A 17,820-nucleotide genomic window follows, 5' to 3' on the forward strand; every position below is an offset into this window, starting at 1 on the left:
ATAGAATTTAACTTAATAACATATACATATTTTCAGTCAGAATTTCAAAATTGCATTTCTAATATGTACATTGTGTGTATACCTGTATATCCACTGTCTCTATTTGACTTTAAAAAAGTTAATCGTGGGCTTCCCTGGTGGCGCAGTGGTTGAGAATCTGCCTGCCAATGCAGGGGACACGGGTTCGAGCCCTGGTCTGGGAAGATCCCACATGCCACGGAGCAACTAGGCCCGTGAGCCACAACTACTGAGCCTGCGCGTCTGGAGCCTGTGCTCCGCAACAAGAGAGGCCGCGATAGTGAGAGGCCCGCGCACCGCGATGAAGAGTGGACCTCGCTTGCCGCAGCTAGAGAAAGTCCTCGCACAGAAACGAAGACCCAGCACAGCCAAAAATAATAAATAAATTAATCTTAAAAAAAAAGTTAATCGTGTGTCAAAGATAATGATTTTACAATGTTTGCATCTATCTCTTATAAATAGAACTAAAACAAAAGATTGTGTTACACACAATTACACATGTAATTCATCATTAATCTGCAAAACTATCAATATTGGGATGGGCAGTAGCAATTTAACACTTTTGTGATCTGTAATTTACATAGGACTTGATAATTTGAACACTGATATCATGTATTTGATCTGAGAGATACACTGAGGAATTACAAAATAAAAATAAAAATAGTAACAATTGGTACCCTGGATTCTTTAAGGAATTAAGTCTTTACTTTGTATTTAAGTATTTAATAATTAGTAGATTTTTTGCCAGGCAATTCGCATAAAGTTTATAAAATCACATTGTCTATTCTGGGAAAGGCTAGGAGTCCAGAGTGCCTAAAGCACAGGCATTGTATAGTGGACTGAGGGAGAGATTAGGTATGCAAAATATACACATTTTAAAGGGGAAAAAAAAAAAACAATTTTATTTAAAGAAAAGTGAAATCAACATTTGTAGTTAATTTAAAGAGGCAAGTATTTTGTTGAAATACATTCTTTCTTATATGCTGGGAAACTTTTATTTTATAGATACAATTAAACTTTAATTTAAAAGTATTCTCTGGTTTTATTAAGATAACATTATTTCCCAAGGTAGCAATTTATCATTACCTTTGTAGTTAACCTTGAAGCCAATAGATCCGACACTTTCATCTGTCTGAAGGTGCAGCCACATTTGGCTACTCATGCTTACTATCAAGTCTGGCACAAAGCTTCCAGTCAGCCTAAAAATAGATGGACAGAGAAGGGAGAAATGGATTATTAAAATACCCTCTGTATGCAAATTATGAGACAGATGTGTTTCTCAATACTTTCTTGGCTAGAAGCAAACAACTGTCAGATAAACTTATAAGACTGTGTTGTTATAACAGAACAAACAACATAATTTAGTGATCAAGGTTTATTATAAACAAGTACTATTCTATGTGTTTAACTAGGTTAGATCTTTCATATCCCTGAGGCAAGATACTAAATTTTATTTATTTTTAATTTATTTATTTTTTTAAATTTTATTGGAGTCTAGTTGATTTACAATGTTGTGTTAGTTTCTGCTGTACAGCAAAGTGAAGCAGTTATACATATACACATATCCAGTCTTTTTTAGATTCTTTTCCCATATAGGTCATTAGAGTACTGAGTAGAGTTCCCTGTGCTATACAGCAGGTCCTTGTTAGTAATCTTTGTTATATATAGTAGTGTGTGTATGTCAATCCCAATCTCCCAATTTAACCCTCCTCCGGCCCCACCCCCCCGTAACCATAAACTGTTTTCTACATCTGTGACTCTATTTCTGTTTTGTAAATAAGTTCATTTGTACCATTTTTTTTAGATTCCACATCTAAACGATATCATACGATATTTGTCTGTCTCTGTCTGACTTACTTCATTCAGTATGACAATCTCTAGGTCCATCCATGTTGCTGCAAATGACATTATCTCATTCTTTTTTTTTATAGCTGAGTAGTAATCTATTGCATATGTGTACCACATCTTCTTATTCACTCCTGTGTGAATGGACATTTAGGTTGCTTCCATGTCCTGGCTACTGTAAATATTACTGCAACAAACACTGGGGTGTGTGTATCTTTTTGAATCATGGTTTTCTCCAGATATATGCCCAGGAGTGGGATTGCTGGATCATATGGTAGTTCTAGTTTTAGTTTTTTAAGGAACCTCCATATTGTTCTCCATAATGATTGTACTAATTTACATTCCCACCAACGGTGCAAGAGGGTTCCCTTTTCTCTACACTGTCTCCTGCATTTATTGTTTGTTGATTTTTTGATGATGACCATTCTGACCGGTGTAAGGTGGTACCTCATGGTACTTTTGATTTGCATTTCTCTAATAATTAGTGATGTTGAGCATCTCTTCATGTGCCTATTGGTACAGGGACATTTTGCCTGCAGTAGCTTCACGCATTTAGGAGAAGGGACGGCAGGCTTAGGAACTGGAGCCTCTTTCTGCTCTAGAAAGTTCTGCACCTATTTCATATTCCTTGTCATTTCTAGATGTCTGTCTGCTTATCTTTTTATTCTTTGATACTTCCTACGTTTACTTGTTTTTTTTTTTCATTTCCACAATTTCCAAAAATATATTTGCCCTCTTATTTTTTGTTAACATCTTTATTGGAGTATAAGTGCTTTACAATGGTGTGTTAGTTTCTGCTTTATAACAAGGTGAATCAGCTATACATACACATATATCCCCATATCTCCTCCCTCTTGTGTCTCCCTCCCACCCTCCCTATCCCACCCCTCTAAGTGGTCACAAAGCACTGAGCTGATCTCCCTGTGCTATGTGGCTGCTTCCCACTTGCTATGTATTTTACTTTTGGTAGTGTATTTATGTCCATGCCACTCTCTCACTTTGTCCCAGCTTACCTTTCCCTCTCCCTGTGTCCTCAAGTCCATTCTCTATGTCTGCATCTTTATTCCTGCCCTGCCCCTAGGTTCTTCAGAACATTTTTTTTTTAAGATTCTATATATATGTGTTAGCATACTGTATTTGTTTTTCTCTTTCTAACTTCACTCTGTATGACAGCATCTAGGTCCATCCACCTCACTACAAATAATTCAATTTCATTTCTTTTTAATGGCTGAATAATATTCCATTGTATATATGTGCCACATCTTCTTTATCCATTCATCTGTCGATGGACACTTAGGTTGTTTCCATGTCTTGGCTATTGTAAATAGAGATGCAATGAATATTGTGGTATATGACTCTTTTTGAATTATGGTTTTCTCAGGGTATATGCCCAGTAGTGGGATTGCTGGGTCGTATGGTAGCTCTATTTTTAGTTTTTTAAGGAACCTCCATACTGTTCTCCATAGTGGCTGTATCAATTTACATTCCCACCAACAGTGCCAAGATACTAAATTTTAGATCACTGAAAATCTTATACTTCTTTTTGAACTGAAAAGAAAAAAAGAATCTATAAAAATCTTTAACTGGTTTTTTTTAACACCGGGAATGTACTTCATTTTGACATTCAAGTTTCACAGAACTTTGTTCTAAAGAAACATTGTGAAAAATATTTAAGTACTGTGCAAAACAATAAAATGGCAAGGAGTATAATATAAACCTTCGCAATACTGATGTCAGGCTAGTCATGTCATGTATGTTGTACTGGGAATAATTTTATTTTAAAGAATATTCTGCTAATGCATCACTGAATCTATACATTAATAATCTCATTCAGTAATGCTCAATTTTATAACCCTAACAGGGGAAATTACTTAATGTTTCCTCTGTCATTAATAATGTTTTAGTCACATATTTGAACCGAAGCCAAGGGTCATATAAAGCCAGAAAGCAAATGAGTAAATAAGACCTTGAGGGGAAAAGTCTGTGAAGAATACAAAGAGAAAAAAAAAAAAATGGATTCACTGCTGAGTAAAATATCCATAATGACTAGGACTTCTAAATTACATACTAAAAAAATAGGTTTTTAAAAGAAGAAATTCTTAAGTGTTTACCCACTTTATTGCTAAAACCATGAAGATTTCTGAAAAATTGCATGAGGAGAGAAGGTATAAAGTTTCCCTTCCTAATAAAAAGGGCACCCTAAGAGAGCAGTGTCCTGGATGGAGGCTATACTATAATAGACCAGCAGAGGGCAACATGGAGGACTGTATCCTTGAAGCCACCATGGCAGCAGAATGTCCTGCTCATTGGTCAGCCACCAAAACTACAGAACATGATCAGCAGACTGCATTAGCAATACAGCTATGCCAGCAGTGTCCAGTGTTACAGAATTTATGGGAATCCATCACAAATGAACCTAGTTAAATATTATGATTTAATTATGTGATTGTGCATAATATTAAGGAATAGTGTGAGATATAAAGATACTATAAGATATAGAATTTTAGACTATATTCACTTTCTTCCTGCCAAAGCAAATTTAAAATTATTATAATGTAAAAGATATGAACACATACATTCTCCTTTGTAACATATGTGTATATCTATATGTATTCATATACATACACATACACATTATCGTTTGAAAACTTTGTGGCATGTGAACTTTCAATTTTCAAATTGATGAGTTCAAAAGAACTAGTCTTTTGAGCTACGGTAAAGAGACAGGTTTATGGGCAAGAGTGAGGACTCAAGCTCAGAGACATGAAAGAAAGTAAAGTAAATCCATTATGAAATGGGCATGAGAGCTTAAAACTATAGGATGTGCATCAGCTATACCATATCAAATATGCCAACAATCTATCTCATAGTGAATATTAAAAGACACCTTTTTATTGGATTAAATTATTCCTCTTTATTATATCCTCCTATATCCATCTCAGTCCTGAACTCTTTTACCAGCCCAAAACCTCTAGCACATATAAGTTTGTTTCATAAAGAACAGCTAACATATATAGACTAATCGTTCCACTGCCAATTTATTCTCTTGGCCATGATTCTACCTAGTTCCCACCCCATTGGTGGTGTAAGGGTAAATATAAATCTAAAAAAAAAGGGATTAAATTAAACATTTCCCCAATATCAGAAGGTAAAGAAAAATTCCCCTTTCTCTCTAGCATTTCTCTTATGAAACTTGAAATTATAAATAATGTTTGTTACAGATGTATGTAAATCTTTTAAGCTAAATAAGCCTCTTGTCAATTTTTGCACTACATGAATGACTTTCTTGGAGGCCTTAGTGTTACCTCTTTGAAATGTGAACATCAAGGAAAATATCACCCTGTCTCCCTGTTTCTGTGGGAGTTTAAGCCTAGGCATATAGCTCCATGATGTTAATTTCCTGCTTTTCATAAAGATAGGAGAAGTTCTATTTTCCCTTTTGATAAGGTCAATTAACATGTATGTAAATGGATTGTATCTACCTGATATATAAAGGGTAAGATTTAGTTCTCTTTGCAATCTTTTTAGCAGATTGCCTATGATGTCCATCACAGTCTAGTTTAATGCTTATTCAATATTAAAACTGTTTCATTCTTTCTACATTTTGTGGAGAGGCTTGACTGGGTTGGCAGGAGATTTTATTGTTAATTATATTTCTCCAACAATTTGGTGATGAGGATGGGATGCAAATGGCAGTTCCAAAATTAAATGGACCAGATGAAGTTCTTACGGCCACATAACAGTAGTTTAAGAGACCCTAAATTATAAAAAGTCTCCCACCTAGTGCTCTGCTCTTTTGGAATACTAGCTAGATGAACCACCCTCTGCAAATTTAAGATTTTTCTATTGAGTAAGCATGGGTAAATTGGGCTCTAAAATCCCTTCAGGATCATGATTAGCTTTGATGATGGAAAAATATGGGAAGCCAGGAATGTTGCCTGCAGTTCTTAAACAACTACTAATCTCTGTCACATTTGGAATACTTATGAGAATACAGTCTTTCAAGATTTATGAGGGATTTAGGAGGTCCACATTATAAGCAAATTAATTGCTGGTATTTACTGGATGGACATCATTCTAAGAGTAAAGTTTAAAATGAGTTGGAAAGCCAGAAGGAAAGACTGAGAAAAATGGAAAAGGAAATTTGAGAATTAAAGGTACTTTCTCATTCACAGAGCCCTCTTCTTCCTTTCTTTGCTGTTTCTGCTCCCTCTGCTCCCCCTACATCTCTTTATTCTTCTTGCTTCAAACAAACTCCTGGGAAGAGGGAAATGATGATCTTTCAGATCATCACTTCCCTTTGTCAGTAAATTTCCCTACAAAGAAGGCTGATGGCATGACTTTTTTAGCTGGTACTGAATTACCTGCCCTGTTTGAGAACACAGGCTTATAATCCTCATATCCTAGCTCTGAGTCTACTCTATGTCCTAGCATAGAGTCTACCTCCAGGAGTCTCTTATCATCCATACACTACGGATCTAGGAAAGCAGAAACTATAAGGAGATATATTTAGGGAAGAGTTGAGAACTTGAATAAAAGATTCTGTCCCTACATGAAAGTGGCAGGATGTAGAGTAGTTTCACTAGTCACTTGGAAAAAAAAAGAAAAAGAAAAAAAAGTATTAGGTTGATAAATATACCAGCATAAGAAAGAAGCCAAATAGTCATATAATTCTACTTTTTTTTTTTTTGTCACAATATGTGGAAAACCAGCTCTTCTTATCTGATCATCAGTGAAGCTAATGCCATTGAGAAGCTACCCAGCCTATTCATGTGAAAGCTTCTCTTCCTCTTTTCCAGAAGTTTGCAGAAGTACTACACAGTGTGTTTTTACTTTACAGACCCATGCTTGGGGATGTGCGCAAGCTACTGTGGGGAATTCTGCAACCAGCAGACTTTGCTCCTTTGACAGAGCAAGCACATTGGGGACCAGAAGATGACCCACCCCGTCAAGGAGTAGCAGCTATCCACCACCCTCCACAACTGTGGAAGAACCAAGGGCTTGGGTGACCCATCAAAAGAGACTGCTCGCAGTTTTTCCTCTAAAGATGAGCTGGGAGAAATTGCAGTGTTGTATCCACAAAACAGATGAGTCCCCATTATTTTCCATCTAAAATTTCTATCTGTTGAAATTTTCTCAAAATTTACTGGCCTGGATCCAAGGGCAGATAAAAATTGTCCCCTGGTCCTATCCTTTGCCTTTGCTCTCTTGCTGGTTATCCAAACTCAAATTAGGAGAAAGGTAAACGGTTGGCAAGGACAGATTACTACTCAAATCTTAGCAGCAACTACTCAGTTGGAGAACAATCTAGAAAAAATATGAAGAAGAAAAGAAGTTATAAACTGCTACGTTAACTGTTCAGTTAATACTGTTTACTAAAGAAAATAAACTTTACTCTGGCCAATCTGTGAAGGCAGCAAAGAAGAGAAAACCATATGTTATTATTCCAAGAAACTGGGACAGTGGAAAAGAGATTGAAGAAAAGAGACTCCAGAAGATGCAGAAATTGCAGAAACAAGGGAATGAAGAAAGCCCAGAAAGCTAGAGAATAATTGTCAAATGGTTTACAATTGACAGATTGAGGGAATCTCAGCAGTAGGAACTGATGAAATTTATGTCTGAATAAATTTCCCTCAGGCTAACATATCCTTGATTTTTCTGGATACAGAAAAATCTGTAGATACAGGTGCTACTTATTCTGAAAATGTCCCAGAAATCCCTCACTTTCCATCTGGTGATAGACCAATTCAGGTTGCTGGTATTTTAAATCAGCTTTATATGTGTTCTTTTCTTCTGTGGTTCCCACATTAATAGATCTCCTGACTGAGGAACATGTTTTCTTACTTTCTCCTGATTCTCCTGTAAACCTATTGGGGAGAGATCTCCTGTGCAAATTAAAACTACCATATTGTATACTCCATATGGAGTGTCTGTTTAATGTCCTTGGAAAAAACTGTCTTATTTGGTTATGGTGTGCCTTCTGAAAGAAAAGGAATGTAGCAGCAAGTGGCAGTGTCACACTGTGCTGGAAAAGTACCCTGAGCAGAAATAAAGCAATGCATCACTTTGGGCCTTGGGATAATAATACCAGTTTAAACAGCATAGGCCATTACCATGTGTCAAACAGTAGCCTTTGTTGACAGGAGCTCAACTAGAAGAAATAAAACCAGTTATAAAAAGAATTAGAAAAACAAAGGATAATTATAAAAGGACATTCACCCTGTAATATTAATACTGCCAAACTTCCAGCAAAGAAGGAAGGTAAATTTGATAAATATGGCTGACCTTAATATAACATCTTAAAGAAGTAAATAAATCCATTGTTCTATTAATACCTACAGTTCCTAATACTATATTATAACTTTGGTACCACCCTCTACAAAGTTTTTCTCCAATTTATCTACGCTCTGCTTTTTTTTCCCATTCCTCTAATCTAAACAGGTCTATATTCTTGTTTGTTTTTACTTATGAAGGAAGTCCAGTGTTTATGGCAAAGGATTCCTCAAGAGTTTCAATACTCTCCTACTATTTCTTTAGCCATCTGCAGAAAACGTATGGGAAACTTCCACCAGAGGGATCTATAAGCATTCAATATATAGATGGTTGGCTGGTAGCATCAAAAACTAAAGAGTAATGCAAAACTGATACTTTGGCTTTGTTACAATTTCCCCCTTCACAAGGACATAAGACCTCATTGGGTAAACTGCAATATTGCCAAACTGAGGGATATTTAGGGCATATATTAGTGGTGAGGGCCCACAAGTGTTACAACACAGGGTCAGCCCATTTTGCAGATAAAATGCCATATTACAAAAAACAACTTAGATCATTTTGGGGACTGATAGGATATTGTGAATAGTGGATTCTAGCTTCTGCAGGGAAGGAAAACCTTTAATGGAGCAACTGTGTGAAAATTGTTCAGAACCTCTGATTTACTCTGTAGAATCTAAAGAGGCTTTTGAATTAAAATTGGCTATTGTCTCAGCTTTGGGGATCTGTAATTTTGAAAAGCCCTTCTTCTTGTTTTGTCATTAAAGTAAAAGTGATACTTCTGGAATTTAACTCAAAAGTTGGGATGAGACCATACATTAATAGTGTGTTTCTCAGTTCTTCTGGAGGCCGTGGCACTGTGGATACTGGGCTGTAGTGACAGCAGCAGACACATCTTTAAAAAGGCTTGGGGCTTCCCTGGTGGCGCAGTAGTTGAGAATCTGCCTGCTAATGCAGGGGACACGGGTTCGAGCCCTGGTCTGGGAAGATCCCACATGCCGCGGAGCAACTAGGTCCGTGAGCCACAGCTACTGAGCCTGCGCGTCTGGAGCCTGTGCTCCGCAACAAGAGAGGCCGCGATAGTGAGAGGCCCACGCACCGCGATGAAGAGTGGCCCCCACTTGCCGCAACTATAGAAAGCCCTCGCGCAGAAACGAAGACCCAACACAGCCAAAAATAATAAATAAATAAATAAAATTAAAAAGGCTTAAGCCCTCACCTCTGGTCACTTGACTTATGTGCATGCCTTATTGTTGTGACAGATATAAGTACATAAGATCCAGAATTGGTAGGCATGGCATCAGACTAGTTATGAATAAGCACTATTATTCAATCCTAACACTGTATTTGGGAGATGCAATCTCCTAAATCCCATTCATTTTTTACCAGATCCTGATCAAATAGATGATCATGATTGTACAATGGTAAAAGAAGACAACACTAGGCCCTGGCATGTTTTAACTGATATTATTGTTCATAATCTCTTTTAATAATGTTACCTAATGGGTCATGTACTCAGGATAAAAGTGACCAACTTAAGGCTTCGTATGCTATGGTGACTTGTTATGAAATTTTGGAAGCTTATATTTTGCCTAGAGGTTAGTTGGCACAAGCAGCCTAGTCAATAACAGTAACAGGAATTCCAATTCTTGATATATGTGCATATGTGCACATACATACATAAACAGACACACGTAGTTTTTAATATATATATTATATATATATATATATATATAAAATATATATATGATGTGTTTGTGTCTGTCATGTAAAGGAGCTAATCTGGAAAATTAGAGGATTCTCTACTTTGAGGGGAAGTAAAATATCTCATGAAAAATTGATAGTTGATTTTTTAGAGGCTGTACAGCTGCCGCTCAGATCAGTAATCCATTATAGAGCTCACGCAGGGCAGAATAAAAACTTCTAAAGGCAATGATTTTGCTGACAGCTGTAAAAGCCACTGTTAAAATGTGGCAGACTTCAAAGTTAGAAGCCTCGCATTTAACACAACAAGCAATTTTTATTAACTTCCAAATATATGCTTCAAAAAAGGAAATGTACAAATGGATTCAAAAGGCAGTTAAAAGAAATTTGACTGAACTATGGGAATTATCCAACAAAATCATTTCTATAGAGCAGTCCTTATTTGCTTGGTTAGTAATGTTGCGTTACCAACATAATTAAGTAAAAGAGGGATTTTTAAAGGCACTAGATTCTTAGCATATTTACATAAAAGGTGAAGTTACTCAAAACATATTTAAGAGATGAGCAACCTGTCAGCAGAATTATTTACAGGTCACTCCCAAGGTATATAGGCAGTTTTCCCAATCAAATTTACCAGCAACTTACTGGCATTTGGATTTCATAGAATTAATGCCTGAGGAAAGTAAGAAATTTTGTCTAGTTATGGTGTATATGATGTTTGGATGGTCTGAAGTCTTTCCTTCTTCAGATGCCAATACTCAGGCAGTGGTAAAATCTCTCTTAATAAATGTATTTTCTACATTTTGGATACTAGAGCATAATGAACCAGAGAGAGGATGTCATCTTATTCCCACTGCCATCCAGTAATTATGCAAATGTTTACAGACTCCCAGAAGATGAATCAAACCCATCTGGTAAGATTCAGAAACATACTAGATTAAAATGGCTAGAACTTTACTTCTAGCCTTGTTGAAAATTAGAGCAACCCTTGCAGGCAAGCATCATATTTTTCCCTTTGAACTTATATTTGGTAGACCTATGAATTTGGGCCAGAGATCATGTCCTGTGTCCGATTTAAGTGAATCCTCCCATAATCATGTTCAGTACTTCAAAGGGCCTCTTTCTTCCCTAGAAGCCCTGAGACATAAAGCTATAAGGACCCTGAAGGACCCACTGGAAGAAGTATGCCACCTCTATTGACTAGAATATTCTGCTTACGTCAAAGTGTTCTAGAGAAAAGATAGGCTGTTCTTGTGCTGGAGGAACCCTTTCAAGGGCTGCTAATCACCCATATGGCTATCGAAGTGAAAGGAAAACACAGGTGGATCCATGTTTGTCAAGTGTAGCCAGAATCTCAGATGGAATGGACAGTGGTTCCCTCAAAGAACTGGAAACTTAAATTTTCTAGAACAACTGATAATGGCACTGAACTTAACTGAAAGAAGGTATTCTAGCAAGCTACGATTCTCATGAATTACCCTGCTGTCCTATTCACGGTAGTATTATTTCAAATATTTTAAGAATCACATTTCATTAAAAAACAAACATGTTATTTGTTACACTATTTTTCTTTCTGTAACCTCATTAATATTTCCCACAATCACTACTTCCAAACAGCTCTAAATAGTACTCCCAATGACCAAGACAGCCTTAACATTACCCTCGGCTTAACTAAATTTTAGAGAGGTATCATCCTGACTATAGGCTCCGGCCCTCACTTTTCTTAAGAGAATTTACTTTAGAAAACTTGCAATTGTAAATCCTTTCTCTGCCCTTTGAGGTGTAAATCTTCTACAACCAGGAATGTCTCTCTCAAGGACTTGGAAGCCATTGTCCTGAAATAAAATCATCAAAGGAGATAGCATTCCTGTTTTCCCGACTCTGTGGGAGTGAAGAACCCAACTTTGTTAAGTAACTACTAGCAAACACAGATGGCATATTAATATTGACTAATCTCCCACCTAAAGTGTTCCAGTACTTTTCTACTAGCTCACCCCAGCATTTAAACACCATCCCACCTTGTCCAGAAGAGTTGAGTTCAATTTGTCTTCCCTATAACAGTAGTCTTGACTCTCATTTCAATAGTCTTTGCCCCTATTGCAATAGTCCTGACTTCTGTTGTAATAGTCTTGAATAAAGTCCTCCCTGACTGTTTAACTGGCCTGACATAATTTCTCTCTTATACCAGTATAGACATGATCTGGTCTTACAAATCCAACAATCCAATTATTGGCAGAGTAAAACTGAGGCCATCTTACCAAATTTCTTATAATATCAAAGTAAAAGTAACTGATATACATCCAGATACTCAGTATCTAAATTTGACACACACACACACCCACACTCACACACACACACACACACACAAACAGTTGTGTTTACTAGTTTGATTGCAAGGAAGATGCAGCAGGAAAACTATCACGTAAGAGACACAGAAATCTGGCATTCACAGTTTAAGACTGCAGTAGACAGGTGTAAAGTCCCTTGATTAACTTTGAAATACAAGTTCCTTCCAGTCCAGGTATAGATAAATAAACAAAAGTGGATATTTATTCAAACACATGGAGGCTAAATGATATGCTACTAAACAACCAATGGATCATTAAAGAAATCAAAGAGGAAATCGAAAAATACCTAGAGACAAATGAAAACGAAAACATGACAATCCAAAACCTATGGGACCCAGCAAAAGCAGTTCTAACAGGGAAGTTTATAGTGATGCAAGCTTACTTCAGGACATAAGAAAAATCTCAAATAAACAACCCAACCTTACACCTAAAGTAACTAGAGAAAGACAAATAAACAAAACCCAAAGTTAGTAGAAAGGAAGAAATTATAAAGATCAGAGCAGAAATAAATGAATTAGAGACTAAGAAAGCAATAGAAAAGATCAATGAAATTAAAAACACTAAAAGATGGTTCTTTGAAAAGATAAACAAAATTGAAAAACCTTTAGCCAGACTCACCAAGAAAAAATAGAGGGCCCAAATCAATAAAATCAGAAATGAAAAAGGAAAAGTTACAACTGACAGCACAGAAATACAAAGGATCATAAGAGACTACCACAAGCAACTATATGCCAATAAAATGGATAACCTAGAAGAAATGGATAAATTCTGAGAAAGGTACAATCTCCCAAGACTGAACCAGGAAGAAGTAGAAAATATGAACACACCAATTACCGGTACTGAAATTGAATCAGTAATTTAAAAACTCCCAACAAATAAAAGGTGACGGCCAGATGGCTCCACAGGCAAATTCTACCAAACACTTAGAGAAGAGTTAACACCTATCCTCCTGAAAATTTGTATAGAAACACAAAAGACCCCAAATAGCCAAAGCAATATTAGAAAGATGAACAGAGCTGAAAGAATCAGGCTCCCTGACTTCAGACTGTACTACAAAGCTACAGTCATCAAAACAGTATGGTACTTGCACAAAAACAGACACATCGATCAGTGGAACAGGATAGAAAGCCTGAAAATAAACCCATGCACTTACGGTCAATTAATCTACAACAAAGGAGGCAAGAATATACAATGGAGAAATGACAGTCTCTTCAACAAGTGGTGCTGGGAAAACTGAACAGCTACATGTAAACGAATGAAATTAGAAGATTCTCTAACATCATATATAAAAATAAACTCAAAGTGGTTTAAAGACCTTAATGTAAGACTAGATACTATAAAACTTCTAGAGGAAAACATAGGCAGAACACTGTTTGACTCAAATCGCAGCAATATTTTTTTGTATCCATCTCCTAGACTAATGGAAATAAAAACAAAAATTAAAAAATGGGATCAAATTAAACTTAAAGCTTTTGCACAGCAAAGGAAACCATAAACAAGACAAAAAGACAACCCTCAGACTGGGAGAAAATATTTGCAAATGGAGCAACCGTAAAAGGATTAATCTCCAAAATATACAAACAGCTCATACCGCTCAATATCAAAAGACAAACAAACAACCCAATCAAAAAATGGGCATAAAACCTTAATAGACATTTCTCCAAAAAAGACGTACAGATGGCTAACAGGCACATGAAAAGATGCTCAACACTGTTAATTATTAGAGAAATGGAAACCAAAACTGCAATGAGGTATCACCTCACATTGGTCAGAATGGCCATCATCAAAAAGTCTACAAATAATAAATGCTGGAGAGGGTGTGGAGAAAAGGAACCCTCCTACACTGTTGGTGGGAATGTAAATTGGTGCAGCCACTGTGGAGAACATGGAGTTTCCTTAAAAAACTAAAAATAGAGCTACCATATGATCCAGCAATCCCACTCCTGGACATATATCTGGAGAAAACTATAGAAAAAATACATGCACCCCAACAACATTCATAGCAGCACTGTCTACACAGCCAAGACATGGAAGCAACCTAAGTGTCCACTGACAGATGAAAAGATAAAGAAGATACGGAATCTGAAAGTGAGATTAAGAAAACACTCCCGTTTACCATTGCAACAAAAAGAATAAAACATCTAGGAATAAATCTACCTAAGGAGACAAAAGACCTGTATGCAGAAAATTGTAAGACACTGATGAAAGAAGTTAAAGATAATACAAATAGATGGAGAGATATACCATGTTCTTGGATTGGAAGAATCAACATTGTGAAAATGACTCTACTACCCAAAGCAATCTACAGATTCAATGCAATCCCTATCAAACTACCACTGGCATTTTTCACAGAACTAGAACAAAAAATTTCACAATTGATATGGAAACACAAAAGACCCCGAATAGCCAAAGCAATCTTGAGAACGAAAAATGGAGCTGGAGGAAACAGGCTCCCTGACTTCAGACTATATTACAAAGCTACAGTAATCAAGACAGTTTGGTACTGGCACAAAAACAGAAATATAGATCAATGGAACAGGATAGAAAGCCCAGAGATAAACCCACGCACATATGGTCATCTTATCGTTGATAAAGGAGGCAAGAATATACAGTGGAGAAAAGACAGCCTCTTCAATAAGTGGTGCTGGGAAAATTGGACAGATACATGTAAAAGTATGAAATTAGAACACTCCCTGACACCATACACAAAAATAAACTCAAAATGGATTAAAGACCTAAGTGTAAGGCCAGACACTATCAAACTCTTAGAGGAAAACATAGGCAGAACACTCTATGACATAAATCACAGCTAGATCCTTTATGACCCAGCTCCTAGAGAAACGGAAATAAAAACAAAAATAAACAAATGGGACCTAATGAAACTTAAAAGCTTTTGCACAGAAAAGGAAACCATAAACAAGACCAAAAGACAACCCTCAGAATGGGAGAAAATACTTGCAAATGAAGCAACTGACAAAGGATTAATCTCCAAGATTTACAAGCAACTCATGCAGCTCAATAACAAAAAAAACAAAAAACCCAATCCAAAAATGGGCAGAAGACCTAAATAGACATTTCTCCAAAGAAGATATACAGATTGCCAACAGACACATGAAAGAATGCTCAACATCATTAATCATTAGAGAAATGCAAATCAAAACTACAATGGGATATCATCTCACACCGCTCAGAATGGCCATCATCAAATCTAGAAACAATAAATGCTGGAGAGGGTGTGGAGAAAAGGGAACACTCTTGCACTGTTGGTGGGAATGTAAATTGATACAGCCACTATGGAGAACAGTATGGAGGTTCCTTATAAAACTAAAAATAGAACTACCATACGACCCAGCAATCCCATTACTGGGCATATACCCTGAGAAAACCATAATTCAGAAAGAGTCATGTACCAAAATATTCATTGCAGCTCTATTTACAATAGCCAGGACATGGAAGCAACCTAAGTGTCCATCATCAGATGAACGGATAAAGAAGATGTGGCACATATATACAATAGAATATTACTCAGCCATAAAAAGAAATGAAATGGAGGTATTTGTAGTGAGGTGGATGGAGTTAGAGTCTGTCATACAGAGTGAAGTAAGTCAGAAAGAGAAAAACAAATACCGTATGCTAACACATATATATGGAATCTAAGGGAAAATAAAGGTCATGAAGAACCTAGTGGCAAGATGGGAATAAAGACACAGACCTACTAGAGAATGGACTTGAGGATATGGGGAGGGGGAGGGGTAAGATGTGACAGGGTGAGAGAGTGGCATAGACATATATACACTACCAAATGTAAAATAGATAGCTAGTGGGAAGCAACCGCATAGCACAGGGAGATCAGCTCGGTGCTTTGTGACCACCTAGAGGAGTGGGATAGGGAGGGTGGGAGGGAGGGAGATGCAGGGGGTAAGAGATATGGGAACATATGTATATGTATGACTGATTCACTTTGTTATAAAGCAGAAACTAACACACCATTGTAAAGCAACTATCCTCCAATAAAGATGTTTAAAAAAAAAAAAAGAAAAGAAAAAAGAACCTGCTGTATAAAAAAATAATAATAATAAAATTCCAAAAAAGAAAAAAAAAAAGAAGATATGGTATATATATACATATATATATATATATATATGTATATATGTATATATATACATATATATATATATATATATATATAATGGAATATTACTCAGCCATAAAAAAGAATGAAATAATGTCACTTGCGGTGACATGGATGGACCTAGAGATTATCATATTAAGTGAAGTAAGTCAGAGAAAGACAAATTTCTTATGATATCACGTATATGTGGAATAAAAAAAATGATACAAATGAATTTATTTACAAGAGAGAAATAGAAAAAAACTATGGTTACCAAAGGGGAAAGGGGGTGGGGTGGGATAAATTAGGAGTTTGAATTAAAATATACACACTACTGTATATGAAATAGGTAACCAACAAGGACCTACTATCTAGCACAGGGAAGTATATACTCAACATCTTATAATAGCCTATAATGGAAAAGAATATAAAAAAGAATATATATACATATATATGTTTAAAAAGTGGATGTTTATTAATCATGTAGATTTAATTGATTGTTATAATAATATAATTATTGATTTGGACTCAGGCAAAAAATGGCCCACAGGCTGGGTTTGTCCTCAAGACTTACAACACTTAGAGTCATGTATACTAAACACAGTAAGTTCAGTATGTGCCCTTCAGTAGGTGCCTTATAATAATACTAGATAATGGTTCTGAGTATTTTTGTGTTTCCTGTCTAGAAAAAATTATTTTGAAAGATGAATAATTACTGAAGGGCCCAGATCATCTCGTAAATATAATGTTACTTATGTGATTGATGAGAACTAGGAGAAATTTGTTGGGCCTGTGAGGAAAACACTTAGTTAAAAATTTAGATTCAGGCTCCAGAATGAAGCTACTCCACAGGACTGAATTAGGTAATATTTCATATGAAACGACAAAATAATACTCAAATTGTTAATCATTTGAAAGTATAAGCAATATAGACATCACAACAGTTTGTAAAATTAATGTATGATGAAAGAAAAATTTGACCATTGCTAATCAAAAATCTACTTCAACCATTCACCACTGGTATAATAAACGTAAAGGCTAATATTAGCCTCCAAGGCTAATATTGCACTGAATTTTTAAATTCATCTTATTGTAACCCTGACAATTACTTTGCTTTGTATTTTACTGTGGACTTGCTGTATATTTAGATGATTGCAAATTGCCAAGATAAAGCAGAAACAGCAATAGAGATAATTAGAAAATTGTAGCTTTATTATAAAATAGTCACAAAAAGAAGAATTATAAGTGCAAACACAAATCTAAAAAAAATTCAAAATTTCCCTAATAATAAAAGGGAAAAATAACTCTCCTCCCCTCCCACCTCTCTTTAGCATTTCTTTTAGAAAACTTGCAATTACAAATGATTGCTTTCTCTGTTTCTTTCAGAGGTATGTAAATGTTTTAAAAGCTAAATAAACCTCTTACCAGTTTTGCACCCCAAGAATGTCTCTCTTGGAGGCCATGGGAGTCACCTCTTTGAAATGTGAACATCAAGATGGATGGTGCCCTGTCACCCTGTTTCTG

General features: G+C 36.0%; 1 protein-coding gene and 2 long non-coding RNA genes across 4 annotated transcripts in view; 2 read left to right on the forward strand and 1 right to left on the reverse strand.

The window, feature by feature from the left end:
- CSMD3 (CUB and Sushi multiple domains 3) overlaps nucleotides 1-17,820 on the reverse strand; it is a 1,197,521-nt gene that overhangs the window by 572,605 nt on the left and 607,096 nt on the right. For both annotated transcript variants that reach the window (XM_082433293.1, XM_082433292.1), the window contains one exon: nucleotides 1,105-1,217. In XM_082433293.1, coding sequence (XP_082289419.1) covers nucleotides 1,105-1,217 — 113 coding nt within the window. The remainder of the gene's footprint in view (nucleotides 1-1,104; nucleotides 1,218-17,820) is intronic.
- LOC309646713 overlaps nucleotides 1-17,820 on the forward strand; it is a 728,077-nt gene that overhangs the window by 314,329 nt on the left and 395,928 nt on the right. The window lies entirely within an intron of this gene.
- Nucleotides 16,127-17,820, forward strand: part of LOC309646718 — a 76,940-nt gene continuing 75,246 nt past the window's right edge. The window contains exon 1 of the long non-coding RNA XR_014255558.1: nucleotides 16,127-16,241. This is a non-coding gene — a long non-coding RNA (uncharacterized lncRNA). The remainder of the gene's footprint in view (nucleotides 16,242-17,820) is intronic.

The sequence above is a fragment of the Balaenoptera physalus genome (genome assembly GCF_965194825.1).
Source record: "Balaenoptera physalus genome assembly, chromosome: 17".
Taxonomy (NCBI): domain Eukaryota; kingdom Metazoa; phylum Chordata; class Mammalia; order Artiodactyla; family Balaenopteridae; genus Balaenoptera; species Balaenoptera physalus.